Source organism: Aspergillus neoniger (genome assembly GCF_003184625.1).
Source record: "Aspergillus neoniger CBS 115656 unplaced genomic scaffold BO87scaffold_5, whole genome shotgun sequence".
In the NCBI taxonomy this organism is placed as follows: Eukaryota; Fungi; Ascomycota; class Eurotiomycetes; order Eurotiales; family Aspergillaceae; genus Aspergillus; species Aspergillus neoniger.
The window spans coordinates 419,856-439,547 of NW_020291133.1; the positions used below are offsets into that span (position 1 = coordinate 419,856).

The 19,692-nt window shown below is 51.7% G+C and overlaps 10 protein-coding genes across 10 annotated transcripts; 6 read left to right on the top strand and 4 right to left on the bottom strand.

The window, feature by feature from the left end:
- Nucleotides 1-14: 14 nt before the first annotated feature.
- On the bottom strand, nt 15-3,111 carry BO87DRAFT_351741 (lysophospholipid acyltransferase family protein). The gene is made up of 7 exons (XM_025621151.1): nt 2,359-3,111; nt 2,090-2,308; nt 1,785-2,040; nt 1,057-1,735; nt 694-1,005; nt 388-641; nt 15-321 (listed from the first exon to the last, which is right to left on the bottom strand). The coding sequence occupies exons 1-7, from the start codon at nt 2,906-2,908 to the stop codon at nt 150-152; spliced, it is 2,442 nt and encodes an 813-aa protein (XP_025483247.1). The 5' UTR covers nt 2,909-3,111; the 3' UTR covers nt 15-149.
- On the top strand, nt 3,059-3,409 carry BO87DRAFT_422640 (uncharacterized protein; the record flags this gene model as incomplete). The annotated part of the gene is made up of 2 exons (XM_025627128.1): nt 3,059-3,171; nt 3,214-3,409. 2 exons carry the CDS (start codon nt 3,059-3,061, stop codon nt 3,407-3,409), a joined length of 309 nt encoding a protein of 102 aa, XP_025483248.1.
- BO87DRAFT_373437 (pantoate--beta-alanine ligase PAN6) lies at nt 3,287-4,852 on the top strand. Its single transcript, XM_025622551.1, has 2 exons — nt 3,287-3,561; nt 3,647-4,852. The coding sequence occupies exon 2, from the start codon at nt 3,676-3,678 to the stop codon at nt 4,711-4,713; it is 1,038 nt and encodes a 345-aa protein (XP_025483249.1). The 5' UTR covers nt 3,287-3,561; nt 3,647-3,675; the 3' UTR covers nt 4,714-4,852.
- A 183-nt stretch (nt 4,853-5,035) lies between these two features.
- dbp7 (putative ATP-dependent RNA helicase) lies at nt 5,036-7,509 on the top strand. The gene has a single exon (XM_025622552.1). The coding sequence runs from the start codon at nt 5,116-5,118 to the stop codon at nt 7,444-7,446; it is 2,331 nt and encodes a 776-aa protein (XP_025483250.1). The 5' UTR covers nt 5,036-5,115; the 3' UTR covers nt 7,447-7,509.
- BO87DRAFT_185855 (WD40 repeat domain-containing protein) lies at nt 7,465-8,979 on the bottom strand. The gene is made up of 2 exons (XM_025618446.1): nt 8,601-8,979; nt 7,465-8,551 (listed from the first exon to the last, which is right to left on the bottom strand). Exons 1-2 carry the CDS (start codon nt 8,855-8,857, stop codon nt 7,483-7,485), a joined length of 1,326 nt encoding a protein of 441 aa, XP_025483251.1. The 5' UTR covers nt 8,858-8,979; the 3' UTR covers nt 7,465-7,482.
- A 278-nt stretch (nt 8,980-9,257) lies between these two features.
- BO87DRAFT_383475 (RTA1 domain protein) lies at nt 9,258-10,253 on the bottom strand (the record flags this gene model as incomplete). The annotated part of the gene is made up of 2 exons (XM_025624655.1): nt 9,258-9,916; nt 9,977-10,253. The coding sequence occupies 2 exons, from the start codon at nt 10,251-10,253 to the stop codon at nt 9,258-9,260; spliced, it is 936 nt and encodes a 311-aa protein (XP_025483252.1).
- A 1,428-nt stretch (nt 10,254-11,681) lies between these two features.
- Nucleotides 11,682-14,217, top strand: BO87DRAFT_300476 (MKT1 family protein; the record flags this gene model as incomplete). The annotated part of the gene is made up of 8 exons (XM_025619133.1): nt 11,682-12,051; nt 12,113-12,210; nt 12,272-12,985; nt 13,162-13,248; nt 13,299-13,545; nt 13,600-13,831; nt 13,883-14,075; nt 14,128-14,217. Coding segments are annotated over 8 exons (2,031 nt in total), but the record flags the coding sequence as incomplete, so codon positions are not given.
- Nucleotides 14,218-14,529: 312 nt separating this feature from the next.
- On the top strand, nt 14,530-15,939 carry BO87DRAFT_327444 (disulfide isomerase). Its single transcript, XM_025620184.1, has 2 exons — nt 14,530-15,196; nt 15,263-15,939. Exons 1-2 carry the CDS (start codon nt 14,686-14,688, stop codon nt 15,829-15,831), a joined length of 1,080 nt encoding a protein of 359 aa, XP_025483254.1. The 5' UTR covers nt 14,530-14,685; the 3' UTR covers nt 15,832-15,939.
- A 15-nt stretch (nt 15,940-15,954) lies between these two features.
- Nucleotides 15,955-16,803, bottom strand: BO87DRAFT_373442 (heat shock factor-binding 1 family protein). The gene is made up of 3 exons (XM_025622553.1): nt 16,599-16,803; nt 16,409-16,508; nt 15,955-16,326 (listed from the first exon to the last, which is right to left on the bottom strand). The coding sequence occupies exons 1-3, from the start codon at nt 16,650-16,652 to the stop codon at nt 16,142-16,144; spliced, it is 339 nt and encodes a 112-aa protein (XP_025483255.1). The 5' UTR covers nt 16,653-16,803; the 3' UTR covers nt 15,955-16,141.
- Nucleotides 16,804-18,080: 1,277 nt separating this feature from the next.
- BO87DRAFT_351757 (putative oxidoreductase, 2OG-Fe(II) oxygenase family) lies at nt 18,081-19,602 on the top strand (the record flags this gene model as incomplete). Its single annotated transcript, XM_025621152.1, has 6 exons — nt 18,081-18,338; nt 18,391-18,450; nt 18,520-18,573; nt 18,630-18,646; nt 18,712-18,865; nt 18,946-19,602. The coding sequence occupies exons 1-6, from the start codon at nt 18,168-18,170 to the stop codon at nt 19,600-19,602; spliced, it is 1,113 nt and encodes a 370-aa protein (XP_025483256.1). The 5' UTR covers nt 18,081-18,167.
- Nucleotides 19,603-19,692: the final 90 nt, after the last annotated feature.

A 19,692-nucleotide genomic window follows, 5' to 3' on the forward strand; every position in this document is an offset into this window, starting at 1 on the left:
TGAATGAGTTATTTCATTATGCGAATTAATGCTTGGTGAGGAGGCTATAATGATATCAACGGTAGTCCTCGCATGCAAGGCTCTAAATATACAAAAGGGCATTAAACGCTACGCTACGCTTCGTCTCAGGCGCCTGCCACATAATCCATCTACAGCTTCGAACTAGGCGTAATGGCCTTCCTCCTCATTTGCCTTATGGAGATATCAACCTCCTCCGCCGCAGCGGGACTAGGACTTGCGTCCTCGAATAACTTGCGGCCCACAACGTCCGACATGTGCAGAACCCGCGACGAGACTGTTGCGCCGTCACGGCGGTTTTTGCTTCGAAATGTCAGCATGTCAGGCTAATGTATTTGAGAGAAGATGATGTAGTATCATTCGACTTACCCCTCACGTCTGGACTGTGCAATCAGCTCAGTAAAGTCCCAGAGACGACCACGAGGAAGAAGCTTTCCCGTGGTTGGATCCCGCTCAGGCGTCCATTCTGGGGCTAGCTTCATCGTGGACATCTTTGATCCTTTGCTTTTGGCGACTTGAATAATGCCTTCTTCTGCGAAGCGTTGGTAGGAGTTTCGGAGTGTCTCCTTGTTGACGGCTTCGAAGTAGGAGAGGTCGCCTTGGTGGTAGAGGGTTTTGCCGAGCTGTGTTGTGTGTTAGTGTTTACTGGAAATGATTGGGGGTGGATTGAATTACCAGTTGGGCGCTATTTTGGGCCTTGTTCAGATCGATCCAGACATCTTCAGCACCGTTGAGAGGGGGCGTCAGTCCTAAGAGAGAGACGGAGCCGAGCCAAGAGGCTTCAATAAAAGGCCAGACTAAGAAGCAGTAGAAATCGTAGTTCTCGCGGCCACATTGCCGTTCTGCGTCGCTGAGCTCCACAAATTGTGGCGCGCCGGCAGCGTCCCGGCTCACTGTAATTATGTTGTCTCTTTCGAGTCCGCGGAGGGTCTTTTCCATGTTTGTTGTCAGGCCCTCAGGAGGGAAGATAAATTCGCCACGGAAGAGCTGGGTTGGTTAGCAAGGGTTGCCCAGGGTATAATGATAAAGTTGACTCACCTGAGATAGGAACGAAACCTGGTTCAGGAGATCTTGATAGGAAATGCGCTGATAAGACGGCCCGCCGCCTTGCTTGATCCTCGTATACATTCCCGCAGACACCAGCGCCTCCGTGATGAACAAGTGGATTGTCATGTTGCGGTAGAACGAAAGCTGGAAACGATCCACAGCATAGTATGTCGGTTCGACCAGTCCGCTCACCTCGCCCACAAGCTGCGGCCCCAAGACCTCTAGCGCACGGTCGACAACGACATCCGTCGGGTAACGATAGAAGTGAGCGACCCGTCCTCCCTTTGCTCGAACACGTTCACACAGCCATTCGACGCGCCGAACCATTTCACCTTTGCCGACGCCTCGACCGCGAAGCGTAAGAAGTACAGTGCCAACCAGAGCTGTAGGCATCATTACAGACACGTCATTAATGTCAGACAAGACCCTGTATCCCAGGGATCTCAAAACCCGGCCTCGATCAGCATAGCTCAGCTGCGGGCCACCATTAGCGACGATCTGTTCCGGCATTCGTGTCAATTGCTGGTTGATGAACTCTCTCAAGCTCCATGGCTCGTGGAATCGAACATCAACCCGACCGAGCTTTAGAGAAAGAACAGAGGACGAAGATAAGAAATCAGCCAGGTTTTCCTTTCTCTTCGGTTGACCAAGGAGTTCGCTAATGTAGGACCTAAACGCATGGTTAGAATTTAGTGGTCAATTATCAGGAGAGCACATACTCGGTCTCAATCACTTTGTCATACTGTGTGCTGACAGGGCATATGATGGTGTCCTCCACACGACCCGAGAGGACGCTGTCCAAAATGAAGCTAAGAATGCCAAACTTGGGCGAAAGAAGCTTTCCGGTTCTCGAACGACCACCTTCAATGAAACATTCAAAGTTGAACCCTTGCTGCAGCATGGTATCAATATAAGCCTGTACAACGGTGTTATATAGTGGATCGTTTCCAAAGCTTCTCCGAATCCACATCGCGCCTAGGCAAGTCAGCAAGCGCATAATATTCCGAGGCGAATCAAACCATACCTGCATGCTGGAGGAAAGGGCCGAGCATCGGGATGTTGAGGTTCTCTCCCGCCACCACGACCGGAAGCCCAATTCCAAGGCGATAGCAGATAAGCTGGAGCGACACATAGTCGACATGCGATTTATGACACGGCAAAAAGACAATAGATTGCTTCTTAGCGGCTGCCTCTCGCGCAAAAGATCTCAGCCGGAGGACTTCTTCGCTAGACACGTGTATTCCTGAGACTTTCGTTAACAGGATTCCTTCAATACGTCGGATACCCTCCCACCTTGATGGTAAGCGCGCGTCAGAAGCTGCGTGCAGAGATAGTACGCCCCCCGGATGAACCTCTTGCTCTCCATCTTACATATCATGTTATCCAGCATAGAATCTACCACCTCTTTCAGATTACTTTGTATCTCATTCCGGCGGTGTATCCGTTTCTGCTCCAAGGGTCCTGGTGTCACATCCAACAATCCTTCCTTCTCCTCCACTGTTAACCGTGCCTCCGCCAGCTCCTTCACCTTCCCTTGCAACAAGGGACTTGCAAGAATTCGGGACTTCATTCGATCCGTAAAACCAGAATAGAATATGGGTTGTCCGATCACATCATCGTAGGCGCGCCAACCGGTTCCTGACATGTACAAGCTCACTTCTCGTAGGAAATCGAAAGGGTTCTCGCGAAACCTCGCCATATGGCGGACTAGGTTGCGTTCGGTGATCTGTTCATCTTGAGGTTCCAGCCCTCCAGTAACTCCACTTGGATGAATGGTGACTTTGTTTCCCACGATCTCGAGATCCGGTGCGGAGTCGCCGACCGGGGACTTATCGGAAGGCATAGCGTCTTGGGCGGGGAGAGGGGAGGGAGGGAATGTTCACTTGAGAGCTCTGTGATTGAATAAGCAGGTCGATAGATCTCAGCGGTCATAGACTGCTGGGATGGAGTCGAGCGACATCAAGAGAGAGGGAGAGCAAAAATAGGCATTGTCATGCTCGACCAGCTCCTGGTTCCTGAGAAGGCAAGCGAGGGTCCCAACCAGGCGAAGATCCCCGGCTTCTTCCCCAGAAATGCCTCGGGACGATTCGTGCTGCCGCCGCTCACGTGAGTCCCAACGGCCTTGCGCCCCGTGCAACCGTACGCTAGGCTGGATTGGGCAATGGCACTGGACGTCCAGGAACTTCAGTTCACCGAAAGCTTGAGGGATGAGCGCAACGCGGCAGCTCAGAGCACGCTTTTCATGCCCAAATTATCACACCACCAAGCATGCCGTCTCGGTTACATTGGCTTCACCCGGGCTGAGCATCGTCGCAGACACCAACAGCTGCGGTCTCCCTCCTAAACACCATCACTGTGGCTAATTGGGCCTGAGCTGTGCTACCTGCTCCACTGCGGGACTCTTAAGAGGCACCTGCGGTACAATCGACAGGGCCCTTCGTTGCAACCTCCCAGAACTCGCATTCACCATGTTCGGCTGGACACGGCGCTTTTCTAGTATGGGCCCCCTGAACGCACAATCATTTATCCCCTGCTGCTGCTGAATGACACCTGCTAATTATCCCCTCACACATTCTCACAGCCGCCACATCTTTCCTCAAAACCACCACAATGGCCGTTTCCTCCCGCCAGCAGCACACCTTTCAAGTCTTCCGCGATGTGCCCCCACTTCGCAAGCTGCGTCGAGAGCTCCTCCTCTCCAACCGGACCGTCGGTCTCGTCCCGACCATGGGTGCTCTCCATAAAGGCCATCTCTCCCTCATCCGACAAGCCGCGGCCGAGAACACCGACGTCTTCGTCAGCATCTACGTTAACCCGACACAGTTCGGTGTAACGGAAGACCTCTCCAGCTACCCGCGCACCTGGGACAGTGATGTTGCGAAGCTTGAGGAATTGAATGCGGAGCTCGCCCGCCAGAACACCAACAGCGGTCGCATCACCGCCATTCTGGCGCCCACCTCCAAGGTCATGTACCCGACGCTGCCGCCTTCGTCCGATATCGACGGCGACGGATCCTTCGTGACCATCACCCCTCTCTCCAGGAAGCTGGAGGGAGCTTCTCGGCCGGTTTTCTTCCGTGGAGTTGCGACTGTCTGCATGAAGCTGTTCAACATTGTCCATGCCGACCGGGCTTACTTTGGTCAGAAGGACGTGCAGCAAACCGTGGTCATCAAGCGTCTCGTGAAGGACTTCTACATCGATACGGAGATCAAGATCGGGGACACTGTTCGTGAACACGATGGTTTGGCAATGAGTTCGAGGAACGTTTACCTTGGCAAGAGAAGACGGACAGTGGGTCTGGTCCTCTACGAAGCCATGAAGGCGGCGGAGAATGCCTACAACACTGGCAAGGTCAACCGCAGTGAGATTCTTGACGCAGCGAACAGCGTCACTGAACGGGTTCTGTCTGAGCAGAAGGCCTTGGCGTCCACGGAGAGGGCTCTGTATGAGGTTGACTACATCTCTCTGGCTGATCCGGATACTCTGGACGAGCTGGAGGTTGTCGACCCCGCTAAGGGCGCCATTCTGAGTGGCGCGGTGAAGATGGCCCCGCTGGAGGAGGCGAAGCCGGGCGAGGACTGCGGCCTCGGTGATGGCCAAGTTCCTGTGCGTCTGATCGACAACTTGATCTTCAAGCCGCGGGTTTAAAAAGCTCATTCTGTCTGTCTGTTGCCCGATCCATTCAAAAGCAAGTGTCATATACCCGACGTCATTTAACTAGAACTCAATAGCGTATATAGAGTACCTAAAAGTCTATACCTTCACATACAATCAAAACGATCATGCACACTACTCCATACCACCTAAATAACCCCATAACAACCCCCCTCTACAATATCCAGCTATCACCCAAAAACAGAAAATAGGGCAAGATCGCAGGGTTTCGGAAGCACCCCGGCCCGAGAAAATTTCCCTCTGGAGTAAAGTAAAGTTTCTTCCCGGATCGATCCAGTACTAGAACCTCCCCCAGCAAACAACAAAAGGGAAGACAAAAAAAAAAGAAAAAGGCAGGCAGGCACCTACCTACCTACCTACCTAACATCTTCCAAAATGGCCGACGACGGTCTCCTCCTCAACTTCACCATCCCCGACACAACCGTCCTCAAACCCGAAAAAACCAAAGTAAAAGGCGGCACATGGCGGGACCGACTCAGCGCAAAGAAAATCGCAGCGCACCGATCGAACAACCCGCGCAAAGAGAAATCATCCACGGATGGCGAGCAGCAACAAACTAGCAACCCCCGGAACCCGAATCGCATTCAAGTATCCGGTCCGCGGCCGGTGAAGAGACAGCGCATTGGTGACGATGAGGAGAATGGAGGATCGCAGCAGCAGCAGCAGCAACCACGCCAGCAACAACAACATCCTGGGGGTCCCCGACATGTCGTATCGTCGCTTTTCTCGAAGAACCCGAGACCTCGAACCGCTTTCGAAGCGAAGAAGAACGGAAACGAAGAAGAGGAAGACGCCAAGCCGACGAACGCGCCGCTGATTGATGGACTGGACACATTCACGAACCTGGGACTATCGGCACCGCTGGCGGCGCATTTGCTGACGAAGCTGGAGGTGAAGGCGCCGACGGCGATTCAGAAAGCGAGTATCACGCAACTACTGAAGGAGGAGAGCGATGCGTTTATACAGGCGGAGACGGGATCCGGAAAGACGATGGCGTATCTGTTGCCGCTTGTGCAGCGGATCATGACAATTTCGTTGAATCAGAAGAAGAGGGAGGAAGCGGAGCAGGTGCAGCGCGATAGTGGGTTATTTGCTATTGTGTTGGCGCCGACGAGAGAGTTGTGTAAGCAGATTGCGGTGGTGTTGGAGGGGTTGTTGAGGTGTGCGCATTGGATTGTGGCGGGGACGGTGATTGGAGGAGAGAAGAAGAAGAGTGAGAAGGCACGGTTGAGGAAGGGGTTGAATATTCTGGTTGCGACGCCCGGTCGGTTGGCGGATCACTTGGAGAATACGCAGGCGTTGGATGTGAGTAATGTGCGGTGGTTGGTGTTGGATGAGGGAGATCGGTTGATGGAGTTGGGGTTTGAGAAGGAGTTGGCGGGGATTATTCAGAAGCTGGATGCTAGGCAGCGGCCGAGTCGGATTCCTGGGATTCCGGCGAAGAGGACGACGATATTGTGTTCGGCTACGTTGAAGATGACGGTGCAGAAGCTGGGAGAGATCAGTTTGAAGGATGCGGTGCATATTCAGGCGGATCCGGCGGAGGATGGCGAGCCGAGGAAGAAGGATGAGGATGATGCGTTCCGGGTGCCGGCACAGCTGAAGCAGTCGTATGCGATTGTCGCGTCGAAGCTACGGCTTGTTACGCTTACGGCGTATATGAAACGGACGTTTATGAGGAAGGGGTCTGTCATGAAGGCTATCATTTTTGTGTCTTGTGCGGACTCTGTGGACTTTCACTTTGAGGTGTTTACACGGAAGAATGGAGATGAGGAGGAGAAGAAGGAAGAGAGCGAGGATAGTGATGAGGAGGATGAAGAGGAGAAGAGGAAGAAGCTCGGTGCTTCGGCTCATGGAACTATTGCGCCTGCTACGGCCTTTTCGAATCCCTCCAACCCGGTGACGCTGCATAGACTGCACGGTTCTCTGCCCCAGCATGTCCGGACGGCCACCCTGGGTGCCTTTGCCCGCAACCGCGAACCCTCCGTGCTAATCTGTACTGACGTTGCGTCCCGTGGTCTGGATCTTCCGAACGTTGATCTAGTCGTGGAGTACGACCCTGCCTTCAGTGCCGAGGACCATCTGCACAGAATCGGACGTACTGCGCGTCTGGGACGTGACGGTCGTGCACACATCTTCCTCATGCCTGGCTGTGAGGAGGGTTACGTCGACATTTTGAAGAAGGGATACCGTGACGGCGGAAAGTCGCTGACACGCAACACCGCGGACGACATTCTGAAGCGCGGATTTGGAGGAAATGTCGAGTCACAGAACGTAGACTGGGAGGAGAAGGCCACCGAATGGCAGCTGGATGTGGAACGGTGGGCATTGGAAAACAAAAACTACCTCGAAATGGCCCGGCGAGCTTATCAGTCTCACATTCGCGCCTATGCCACACATATCGCCAACGAGCGGAGCATGTTCAACATCAAGGAGCTTCATCTCGGACATCTGGCGAAGAGTTTCGCTCTGCGTGATCGTCCCAGCAAGATCAACGTTCCTGGTCTCCGCCAAGAACAGGCCGACACCAAGAAGGACTTCAAGGCCGATCGCAAACCAGTCGCAGGAAAGAAGAGAAAGGCTGGTGGTCACGATGACGACGACGATGATGTTCCTCGTCAAACGGACACTCTCACGGCAGCTCAGAAGATGAGGGCGAAGATGAAGGAGCACATGGCGGGAGCAAGCGAGTTCAATCTTGCTTGATCAGCAACTCACATGTAAATAGTAATTGACGACAAATCAATAGATATCCCACAATGAGATTTTTCCGTCCTTTGACCCAGCCGCTAACCAATGCGTATTCTGCACCTTTTCGTATCTCTGCCGATGCACCGTTGCAAGCGAGTATTCCGTCTCTGCCCGTCTGGCGAGCTGTGTTTCTTCATTTCCACTGCTGTTCGACGAAACCGTAGGCTGCTTTTCTTCATCTGCTTTCTCGGACACATCAAATACATCAACATCCGCAAACGCCACAGCGTAGCAACCATCTTTATGCCACTTCAAGACCGCCAGTTCCTTCATTGTCTTGCACGAGTAGACCCTGACCCTAGAATCCCACCCCGCAGTAGCGAAAATCTTCCCATCAGACCGTATCCGCACACCTTGCTGGCCCGCATGCTTCGTATTCATCGACTTGATCGGCAACTCTTCCGGGGCATGTCCTGGGCTACCCAACGTCGGAATGGGATGCTTCGCCAGCACCGCATCCGCGGAAGATGAAAAGAAGTAATTGCCAGCAGGCGAGACATGAAGCGACAACACCGGTTGCAAATGAGCCCGACAAATATACAGCTTTTCCCACTTCCACGGCGTTTTGGCGCTCTGCGTGAAGTCTTTCTCCTGCAAGGATCCCCTGCAGCCATGAACCATAACGCGACCATCTTCGTAAGCGGAAGCAACATATAGCTCCCCAGATGGGGATATGATGAGGTTAGCCGCCATGACCATTCCGGTCTGTACGTCCGTGTCTGCTGGAATAGTGCAGATACGTCTCTCCTGGGGGAGATGAAAAAGATCGATCGCGCCAGAGTTCAGAGCGTTAGGGACGGCGATAAGCACTGATGAAAGCGATGTATTCTCTTTCGAGGAGCCACTGGCATCACTTTCCATGTTGGCCTTATCCTGGGGAAGGAAAACCATGGAGAAAGCACAGAAATTCAGCGCATTCACAGGAAGTGAATGTACCAGCCATGGCTGGCTTGCGGCAGCTGAGGAGGTTTTCTCGATGTCCACGGGGAGGGTCTTCTGAAGATTCTCCTCATCCTGGACGCTGAATCTCCATACGCGCAGTTTGTGGTCTCTTCCATGCCTGTAGAAAAGGTTAGATGGTTCATGGGAAGAATGGGAAGGTAACACACGTGAACACCTCTGTAACGGCACCATTTCCAAAGCTAAAACCTTTGACTTCAAGGACAGCGCCGTCATGGGCCTTCCATGTCGCCCGAGGGCGTTTTGATACTAGATCCCATACGACAATCCATCCGTCTGCGTCTCCTGAAACGAGCCTTAAGTTCTGGTAGAAGATCTGTAGCGCGTGGATGGCAGCGGCATGGCCGCGTAAAATGTAAGTGGGGGTTGCCGGTGGTTGCCGCACCTGCGAGGATTGTGCGCTCATTTGTTGGCTCTGGGTTTGTTATTGTGTATGATATCGGTGTAGTGTGTATGATAAGTCTGCTTCAGTCAGAATATTTGTTCATCTAGTTGTCATGGTACTGCCGTGCGATTGAGTGAGAGAAGATGCCGAACGGGAATTCAGACTGCGGTCTTGGCAATATGTCTGGTCTCCGCCAGCATAGATGGATGTTACCAGCTACATTGTATTACAGTGTGCGGGTGATAATGAATGCACTTATCTCTTGTTTCTTATTGAGAGAATTTGACAAGCACTGCTAAATGCTAGCCCATCCACTACTTCAACTAGTACTATCTGGTAAGTATCAATAAAGCAGTTGAAGCAAGATCCCGTCTGCTAACTAGAGCTGAGCCATGAGCCTGAAACAGCCATAAGATCAGTACTATCGTTTACGAAGGGCTTGCTCAAGTTCCTCAGAATTCGGTCGGTACTCGGCAAGCAAGTGACTTCCTCGCCCGTTCTGATCTTCCATGCTTCGCAATTCGACCTCCTCCGCTCGCGCAACTCTCGCCTCCATTAGCCTCGCCTCGTTCAACAACACTGCGGGATGCCAGATACTAAGCGTGACATTGGCGATAAACATAGGCAGCCCATCGAAAAGACAACCTAAAACTTCATATGTGAAGGAATAACCACGCCATCCATTCGTAGACTCCACGGCGCGGTAGGTATCCCGAACCATTAAACAAAGTAAAGCAAACGGAAGTACACCTATCATTTTAATCATTGGCATCCTCCAGATGAGCCGATCTTTTGTACGAACTATGAGGCACTTGAACAACACCGCGAAGATACTAAGCGATGCGAGTTGCAGGAGACTGCCTGCGTACAAAATGTTTATTCCCAGGCTGATTGAGTTGTCAACACTGGAGGCCTTGTGTGCTAGCGAGCCCCCAATGACCTGCAGGATGAGGCTAAGAAGCGCAATAAACATGCACGTAATCGCCCACCGTTTCGGCCTGAACGGCAATCGAACTTGGTTTATAATTGCGAACATGAGGTATAAGACTCCGTAGATTCCGACGGTTGTAAAGTATGGAGCTAGTTGTATGCTTTAGCCGTGGTTGTTGCCAATGTAAACTCATTGAACTATATACTTACCAGACATCAAAGCTGACAGCTGTATTGACCATATGGTGGAGTTATATGGACAGCGGTAAGCCAAAGTACGAGCAAGCCATCCGATAAACTCAAGGGCAGCTCCAAGTGATAGCACCAATCCTATCCAGGGATATATGGTGTTGCATGCTTGGGAAACATGGGTTGTTAAGACACCAAGAAAAGCAATCGTGAAAAGGATTCCAGCTGTGATAGAAGGGCGATAACCGAGCAGCGGTGCAACCTCCGGATCGAATGAATAGCAGTTCCACGTTGACATGATGTCCGGTGTGGTTAGGCGAATCTTGCTCGTACTTGTAGGAAGTTTGTTTGGGGGGAGAAAAAGAAGAAGACACATCTTTCGATCGAGACCGCAGAGGGTAGCCTTGGTATCAGTAAACGGCAGGTGCGTTGAGGCTGACGGTTGCAGCAGCAGCCAGGAGTCAGAGAAAGGAAGCTGCTCCTGGCAAACTCCCATTCGACACAATAACGAGCAAATCCATCCACGGCCAGCATAGGATGTCTAACATATAGTCGTGCACTTCATTCTAGTCTCAGTGTTAAATGCTGCTTTTCGTGGTAGGAATACCGCAAGGGCGTGGAGTTCTCACAAAAGTAAGAGACGCTATGTGTCCTGCTCAGATTGATAGAAGGCACTAGATGTGTACGAGAGAGTGGATGGAGAAGCACATGGAAATGAATGACCTCAGGTGTTAGAAGGGAAAGAATAGGGAGGCAAAAGGAAGGACAGAGAATCAAATCAGGATAGAGGTGTAAAGAGGGGGTGAAGGCAGAATACTAATAGCAGGCAGTGAGTGTCCCCTCAGAGAGACTAATAAGTGACATTTCTCTGTAGGTAAGTAGAATATCATGGCTAGATGAGGTCTGACGCTATATTCGAGGGTCGCAATATGCAAGATGTAAGAGTCCGTTTCCACTCCCAGGAGTGTATAGATATTTCTGTCAGGCTGAGGGTGTACTAGATGACTGTAGTAATGACTTTCATAGCGATGCAGCATAGCAAAGTAGTAAGACTTCCAGCCGGCCAGGATATACTGTCATCATTGCAGCTTTTGACTTCATTATTCTTTCATGTTTGGATGTCGAGATAACATAGAAGTCAAAATGAACTCATAATCACCCGTAGGATTCCAAGATCCAGGGAACCAGGTTATACCATGATGCTTCTTTTGATAGGAAATGCCTTTCCGGGTCAGTGTCTCCCATAGTTAACAACTGGACTATATGGTAGAAGCTGAAGAAGAGGAAGAAGTAGAAGAACTACAATTATCCCGCAGCGGAGTGAGGATCCGCCAGTTGGCCCGGGCAACACCGCCCTCGTGATTGGCTTCAAGCTGTAACTGCTACTTTCAATTGTCGCATCATCCCATCACCACCAAATCATTCCCCTCCCCATCTAAGCTGTTGGTTTCTCGCCGGCCCTCCTCTCCTCCCCCTCCTCCTTTCCTTTCTTCTCCTCAATTTCTCCCTTTGTCTTCCTTTCCCCGTCATCCTCGCACCAACTCTTCATATATCCTCGCCCTCATTCCCCACCTGGGCTCTCCACGCCTGGTGTCCGCTCCGGCGTCTAACTCCGCGACACAGCTACAGCTAAAACCATGCCAAGTGAGTCTGCTATGGTCGTGGCTCCCGCGGAGCTCCTGTGTCTCGTCTTCTTCCAAGCTAATATAATTTCTCTGTCACAACAGTCCGTCCGCTCGATGAATGGGCCGCGACCCGCACCCAGTCCCTCCCCCTCTCAGCTCTCAAAGGGGCGGTTGTCGGTATCGATGCGTCGCACTACATTTCTCAACACCTCCTCCAACCGTCCACGCGCGAGCCCCTTCTGGTCGCCCTCGGCGGCTTTCCATTCGCACTGAAGAGCAACATTGAAAGAGAACTGAAGGCCTACAAGGATCTGGGCGTGGCTTGTATTTTCGTGTTCAATGGTCTCGACTTTGGCAAAAAGGATCAACGACCCCACGTGCAGCAGGAGTCGGTCCGGGCATTCGAGCAGGCCTGGGATCTTTACGATCAACAGCAGGCGGACCAAGTGGTGGATGCGTTCAGCAGCGCCGGTATGTTAATGGTGGAATCCGACCTTCTAGAGCGTCTGGCCCTGACTGTCGTCTGTCATAGGCACCCCTCGACCCGAGTCGCTATACCGCTTCTTGCAGCGCATACTTCTTCAGCATGGCGTGGATTACATCGTTGCTCCCTATAGTGCTGCAGCTCAGGTACGAATGCCGCTGCCTCGGTTGGCACCATTTGCGCCTTTCTGACCTTTGTGTATTATAGCTCTCCTACCTGGCTAAGGGACCGAACCCGCTAATCGATGCTATCTGCGGCCCCTCCGAAGTGTTGATGTTCGATGTGGAAAAGCTGATCACCCGCATTGAGATTGACCCGGCGCAATTTTTCTGGATCAACAAACAGACATGTCTGGAAGAACTAGGCCGCCTATCAAATGATCAGTTCTTGGACCTTTGCCTTCTCTTGGGCTCTTCCTTCCTCCAGCCCTTCCCTGGGTTCGAAACTCATGTCTTCCCCGGAAAGAACCCGACGGTCCGAGATGCGCTGCCAATGTTCAACGCGGCAGGACGAAGCGCTCTCGCTCTCTGCGCTCAATTTGAAGAGGATCGCCGGATGCAGGAGCTTGAATACACCGATCGTTACAAGCGCGCATGCATGACTGTGAAACACCATGTCTATATTGATGTTGACGGCAGAGTAGGTCCTATGGACCAGGAGAATGCCTCGTCCGATATGCACGCAGTGATCGGCCTGCGCCTCCCAGAAGAGCTTTACTTCTACTTGTCCAAGGGAATTCTGGGCCCTGATGTGCCCAACTATCTGACGTCGGGTGAAGTCCTCATCTCATTGCCGTTGGGCGTTGAGGACACGGAAATTTACCGCCAAGTTGCCGGCAGCACCCTCACACCCATCCGGACTCAGTCGATTTGCCTGCTATCGAACTCTCTCCATCGGTTCTATCAGACCAAGGTTATCAATGTGCGAACATGGTTTGATGAGAAATCCCCTTCAACGATCAACCTCCGAGATCTTCCTCCAGTCAAGGATTCGATCCAGTCTTGGAAGATTCCCACCGAGCAGCTTCCAGAGAGCTTGCAGAAACTGCAGGCAAGTGTAACCTCCGTTCATTGTAAGCGCTGCTAACCAAAGATCAGGGCTCGTGCGGACGCTTCCAATTTGCTGTCCAGAGCTTGAAAGATAGTGACTTTGTAGCGAAGTCCAAGGCTACGAAAGACACCAAGGTAGGCATGTTCTGCCCCAGAGCGCAAGCAAGCGAGCTGACACGTGCTAGCAATTATCGTCACAAGATGAACTGCTTGCCAACGTCTTCTGGCGCTTCCTACAGCTTCGCGGCTACATTGATGAGAAACATCAGCTTACCCAGTGGGGAGTCTGCCTTGAGCAAGCATTGTCGGGACTTGATCCGGCGGATGCACTTGAGGAGCCAACATTCCTTGCCATTGAGATGATCCGGTTTGGCCTGCTCAACTCCAAGCAGTGGTTCTCCCATGTTTCGGGAGGTCCTATGAGAGGATCAGGTAAGATTGAGGTATCTGTAGCAATGAACCAATACTGATTTTTTTCCACCCCAGACGAGGATAAGAGCCTCAACATGCTTGTTTCCCGCCTTGCTTGCATCGCCAAACTCCAGCACAAGAGCATCGGTTATTCTGGACCACTAAGCCGGCAACTGCTTTGCTACCGATCCCTGATCTCCGAGGTTCGTTCTACGCTACGGACGCTCATTGAGGTGGTTCTGGCCAGTCTACTCCTGAGCGGCGATGCTGACCGGGAGCGAAACGATTGGGGCGAACTGAGCATCAAGTAAGTGGACATGTAACGATGCGCCATGTGACGTGATCTGACGCAATATAGGCTTCCGTTCATCGACGACAACGACTGCGGTCTTGGAATTGCTGTCCGTACCTACCTTGATGATCTGCCCTTGCAAGCGGATCCCACATCGCCAGAGGCGCGAGCAGAAGTGAAATCGAAGGGCAAGGAATGGTTCCAGCATAGCGATAGCTTTACGGGCAATCTGGACATGGCGTTCAAGCTGTGGGATGCGGTGAGTCTGAACTGTCTATCTTTGCCGGTGTATTTACTCATCTACTTCCTAGGTATACCGCGGTACGCAGAGCGCAGGCAAGGAACTTAAGGAGGGTAAGCAGTGGGAGGATGCGAACCGCTGGTTGGCCGAGCGGCGGTAAGGGACTTGTATAGAGTATCCTCCTAGAACCAGAGGAAACACAACTTGTCCACGATTTCACGAACCATGGCAGTCGTGCGGCTGGGTGGTCTAGGACCACCTGAAAGCCTCGCCCAATTCTACTCCAACCACGTTGTATAATTAGGAATTGAAGGGGCTGGCAGGCGCTACACCAGTATTATTATTCCCCCGCGTAGTCAGAACCTGCAAGAGAGCGTAGTGGCAAATACAACGATATATTTAGCCGTAAAGCCGCAGATGGAGCTGGAGTTGATTAGTGATGCTTAACTTACCAAGTGTCCTCTTCCGACCCGCTCGGTCTCCGCAGCGCTTCCGCCTTTCCACGCCGGGAGCTCATCAGACTATATCTACACCCCTTCCTCGCTGAACGGACAGACCTGGTATTGACAAGTATATTGTCAATTGCCCTACTTCAGCCTCTCCTTCAACTACAACAACACCATCCATCATGGTCCGTCTCAGCAACCTCGTGAGCTGCCTCGGCCTGGCCTCCGCGGTCACCGCAGCCGTGGTCGATCTCGTCCCCAAGAACTTCGACGACGTCGTCCTCAAGTCCGGCAAGCCCGCTCTGGTTGAATTCTTCGCTCCCTGGTGCGGTCACTGCAAGAACCTTGCGCCCGTATATGAGGAGCTGGGCCAGGCATTCGCCCACGCCTCCGACAAGGTGACCGTCGGCAAGGTTGATGCGGACGAGCACCGTGACCTGGGCCGCAAGTTCGGTGTGCAGGGATTCCCCACGCTGAAGTGGTTCGATGGAAAGAGTGACGAGCCGGAGGACTACAAGGGTGGTCGTGATTTGGAGAGTCTGTCTTCGTTCATCTCTGAGAAGACCGGTGTCAAGCCCCGTGGACCTAAGAAGGAGCCCAGCAAGGTGGAGATGCTGAACGACGCGACTTTCAAGGGTGCTGTTGGTGGTGACAATGATGTTCTGGTTGCTTTCACCGCGCCGTGGTGTGGACGTGCGTATTCCAGCTTTGCTATCACATTCTAGGGAACTGTTTACTAACACTGTCGCTGAACTACAGACTGCAAGAACCTCGCTCCTACCTGGGAGGCTCTGGCCAACGACTTCGTCCTCGAGCCCAACGTTGTGATCGCCAAGGTTGACGCCGACGCTGAGAACGGCAAGGCCACCGCCAGAGAGCAGGGCGTGTCCGGATACCCCACCATCAAGTTCTTCCCCAAGGGTTCCACGGAGTCTGTCCCCTACGAGGGTGCCCGCTCCGAGCAGGCCTTCATTGACTTCCTCAACGAGAAGACCGGCACCCACCGTACCGTTGGCGGAGGCCTCGACACCAAGGCTGGTACCATTGCCAGTCTGGACGAGCTGATTGCCAGCACTTCCGCTGCTGATCTGGCTGCTGCGGTCAAGAAGGCTGCTACTGAGTTGAAGGACAAGTACGCTCAGTACTACGTCAAGGTTGCCGACAAGCTGAGCCAGAACGCCGAGTACGCCACCAAGGAGCTTGCTCGTCTGGAGAAGATCCTGGCCAAGGGAGGATCGGCCCCTGAGAAGGTCGACGACCTCATCTCCCGCAGCAACATTCTTCGCAAGTTTGTTGGTGAGGAGAAGGAGGCCAAGGATGAGCTGTAAATATTGTATGGATTATGACTTGTTTAGCTAGGTGACGGTCACCTAGATTCTATTACTCTGTATGATATCGAGAGGCAGTTATGAGAATGTTATCGATGCGAACAGTACACCATCCATCTTATGTGCATGTAGTAAATTTAAATATCAGTAAAAGGGGTATCTTCAATTCCACCTCAAACCACCACAACCCAGCCGTATGTATCACCCCCTAATCCACAGACAACAAAAGAGAGCTCCCCCAAGTATACACAAAATATGCAAATCCCATAACACCATAACCCCATAACCAAACAGTATAAACCGTAATCAATCACTTCTCAGGACTCCCACTCCCAGCTGCACTCCCAACCGCACTCCCCACCACGGACCCCGACCCTGTCCCCGTCCCCGTCCCCGTCTGCGACGCAGCACCACCAGCACTCCCGGACGTAGTCGTCCCATCCACAACCGTAAACGAAGCCTCTAACTCATCCAACCGTCTGGCCATATCGTCCACTACACAGAATACCCATGATTATCAGCATTGCGATCACTCCCACAGATCAACAGGTACAAAGGGGGGATGTATGAAACGTACACTTCCCAAACATCTCCCTCGAAACACCATCGAATTTATGTTGTAGCTGGTCGAGAAGATCATCTACGGCGGCGGAGAATTGGCCTTGTGCGTCGGGGTTCTGAGATCATCATGGTTAGCTGCTGCTGCGCTGGTTTATATCGTGTAGGTGGGTTTGTATGTGGTAGGAAGGGAAGGGGGTAAGATGTACCTGGGTTGAGGTTGTTGGTGGGGGAGGGACGGCTTCGGCGGTGGGATCGGACATTTTGGATTGGATTTTTGGTTGCTTTTTGGGGTGGTTGGGTTGGTTGATTGCGATTTAGATTTGGGAGGTGTGTGAGTGGTATTTTGTGGGAGAGAGTGGAGGGTGAGTGTTGTATATAAGGTAGTGAGAGGGAGTATAGTATGAGTATGAGCATAGGAGGTAAGGTAAGTTTAATGACGGTGATATAAGATGGGTTAGTATGATGGCAATGCTGGATGCCGGATTGGGTATGGTGTCATGCGTTTACGGGGATGGGGGGCTTGGCGTTAGGCTGTGTGTGTGCCTGAGGCAGCAGTTGTGGTTATGGTTGTGGTTGTATAGATTGTTGGGTAATTATGAAGTTGTTATACTATAGTGATAGATATCATAGTTACTGTTGGGCGTATCATATAGTAATAGACAATTTATTGTTTAGGTGTGCTGCACCTTGGAACTGTCCTTGATGAATGCAATTGTCTCTGAAGTATGAATGTGTCACGTCCCGCGGTATGCATTGGCGGGTGTTTGCTGGTACATGTTTTCGAGTACTTTATTTGGACCCTCTTTCTTGAAATAGGAAATGTATTAGAATGTCATGTGTGACTGTAGTAGTGAAGGTTCCTGTGTTATTATTCGACTAGTAGTAATAGTTGGTGCGAGCATGGTTTCTGCGGCATACTAGTACTACTACCAGTATATATATTTGCATGCAACTGAACATCTTAATCCCATGACTGACATACATATAACGACCACAGTCATGATACATGCAGATGCTAATTACGAGTCAGATGCACATCCATGTATAAATGGAAGGGCTTCCTGCTAGTAGGTATTGTCGTACACCATCAATAGAGTTTGAAGGATGCCTGGTGAGGATTATATGACTTATGTGAATGACAGAAAGCACTGATTAACAAATCTCAATTCTATTGTCCACATAACCGAATGGTAGCTATGCAATTGCAAGACAGTAGTGGGGCTTACTACCCTCTTCATTGAGTCATATCTCAGACTCTCTCACTGCAATCACTTTGTGTCAATGTAGACAGACTCAAGCATCCTGTTTCAAGTAGCTCAAAATTGACTATAAGAAACACAGAAGCGTTTGTAACTTCTAGTCTCAAACGTTGTTAGTTGTAGCATACTAGTCAACATCTGTACATAAAGTCGAACCCTACATAACTCTGCAGAACACATCCTCGGCAAGAACATACTACTAATTACAACAACAACGCAGCAACCCACCCACCAGCCGAATTGGCATTTCAAATCGAATCACCGACATTTAATCATGCCATTGGACCCGATTCGATCGATAGCCGATAGCCACGGCCGCGGACCCGAAGCCTGAGGGTTTGGTGGGCCAATGACTGTCTCATCGGCTCGACCCGCATTCAACTGTATTGCAGCTGTCCGATAACAACGTCGCTTCCATTTAAATATAAAGTCGTAATCTCCACCTTCTTTTTTAACAGTTTCTCTCTCTTCCTTGATCACCTTAATTCTATCTACATACAGCCAAGACATAGCACCATGTCCGACGTTGGCCCTCCCATCGACCTCCCCGTGCTGGACATCTCCAACCCCCTCGATCCCGAGGCGGGGAAGGCCCTTCTGGCTGCTGCCACCAAGTATGGCTTTTTGTATGTCGACAGCCGGGGGACCGATTTCACGGCCGCGGAGGTGGATCATGCCTTTGAATTGGTACATATCCCCATACACTATAAGCAATGTATACTAATGTATCAAATTGCAGTCCAAGAAGTTCTTCGCTTCCCCAGTTGAAGAAAAGGCCGCTTGTCGCATTGAACCTAACGTTCGTGAAACTCCACCCGACACTCTACCATATAATATCTAGATATCACAACTAATCAACCCTACTCAGAACCGCGGCTGGTCCGGCATGCACTCCGAGACCCTGGACCCTGAGCATCAACGCGTAAGCAAACCAATATCCCATCTATCAACATATACTCACTCACTAACCACTCGCAGACCGGCGACTTCAAAGAGTATATCCACCCACCACCACCTCCACCACCACCAACTAACCACCCACCCACTCTAAAACCAACAGAGCTTTCAACTTCGGCGAATTCACCCAATCCAACAAAGCCCAACAACCTCTCCCAGCATCCCTAACCCCTCACGAGTCCGAAATCGCCCACTTCGCCTCCCTATGCAACAAAACCTGCACTCGGATCTTGACCCTTCTAGCCTTGGGCCTCGGCGTAAGTCCCCCATCCCCTCCCCTCCCAACATCACCACCACCAAATCCCAATACCAACATAATTAACAAATTAAAACCCAGATCCCCCCCACATTCTTCACCACCCGGCACGACCCCACCACAGGCCCAACAGGAAGCATCCTCCGCTACCTCTTCTACCCGAGCATAACCTCCCCATTAACCTCCACCTACAGCCACAAGACGGACGTCCGAGCCGGCGCCCACAGCGACTACGGCTCCATCACGCTCTTGTTCCAGCGTCCAGGACAACCGGGGCTGGAGATCCTCACGCCGGATGGGAAGGGGTGGGCGCCTGTTCCTGTTATTCCCACCACCTCCTCCGAAGAAGGGAAGGGGGGTAAATTCCCCTTCCCACCCATTCTAGTCAACATCGGGGATTTACTCAGCTACTGGACGGACGGACTACTCAAGAGTACGGTGCACAGGGTGGTGTTCCCTACGTCGGAGCAGCAGAGGCCCAACGCGCAGGACCGCTATAGTATTGTGTATTTTTGTCATCCGTTGGATCGGACGGAGTTGGTGCCTGTGCCGAGTAAGGTTGTGGAGGAGTTTAGGAGGAGTAAGGATACTACGGAGGGGGAAGGAGGGGTCAGGGTTGGGTTTGGGGGTGGGGCGGGGATGTTGGAGGAGCGGAAGAGGGCGTTGACGGCGCAGGAGCATTTGATGGCGAGGTTGGATGCTACGTATGGGTTTCGGAGGGGGGAGAAGGATGAATGAATAAGATAAGATTACAGTAGGGTTGGTTATTTAAGATCTAAAATAGTGGTGGGTGGTGATTGGTGAAATGTCAAGTGAATAAGTACTAGA

Excerpts from the sequence above, each read along its gene's own strand:
- BO87DRAFT_351741 (XM_025621151.1), bottom strand. The coding sequence starts at position 2,908 with ATGCCTTCCGATAAGTCCCCGGTCGGCGACTCCGCACCGGATCTCGAG. Across the intron at positions 2,041-2,089 it reads CCCTTTCCTCCAGCATGCAG|GCGCGATGTGGATTCGGAGA; the intron begins GTATGGTTTGAT and ends TGACTTGCCTAG. Across the intron at positions 1,006-1,056 it reads AGGTTTCGTTCCTATCTCAG|CTCTTCCGTGGCGAATTTAT; the intron begins GTGAGTCAACTT and ends TAACCAACCCAG.
- BO87DRAFT_185855 (XM_025618446.1), bottom strand. The coding sequence starts at position 8,857 with ATGAGCGCACAATCCTCGCAGGTGCGGCAACCACCGGCAACCCCCACT. Across the intron at positions 8,552-8,600 it reads GCCGTTACAGAGGTGTTCAC|GCATGGAAGAGACCACAAAC; the intron begins GTGTGTTACCTT and ends CCTTTTCTACAG.
- BO87DRAFT_373442 (XM_025622553.1), bottom strand. The coding sequence starts at position 16,652 with ATGTCCGATCCCACCGCCGAAGCCGTCCCTCCCCCACCAACAACCTCA. Across the intron at positions 16,509-16,598 it reads CACCAACAACCTCAACCCAG|AACCCCGACGCACAAGGCCA; the intron begins GTACATCTTACC and ends TGATGATCTCAG. Across the intron at positions 16,327-16,408 it reads GAGGGAGATGTTTGGGAAGT|TGGACGATATGGCCAGACGG; the intron begins GTACGTTTCATA and ends TATTCTGTGTAG.
- BO87DRAFT_373437 (XM_025622551.1), top strand. The coding sequence starts at position 3,676 with ATGGCCGTTTCCTCCCGCCAGCAGCACACCTTTCAAGTCTTCCGCGAT.
- BO87DRAFT_327444 (XM_025620184.1), top strand. The coding sequence starts at position 14,686 with ATGGTCCGTCTCAGCAACCTCGTGAGCTGCCTCGGCCTGGCCTCCGCG. Across the intron at positions 15,197-15,262 it reads CACCGCGCCGTGGTGTGGAC|ACTGCAAGAACCTCGCTCCT; the intron begins GTGCGTATTCCA and ends GCTGAACTACAG.
- dbp7 (XM_025622552.1), top strand. The coding sequence starts at position 5,116 with ATGGCCGACGACGGTCTCCTCCTCAACTTCACCATCCCCGACACAACC.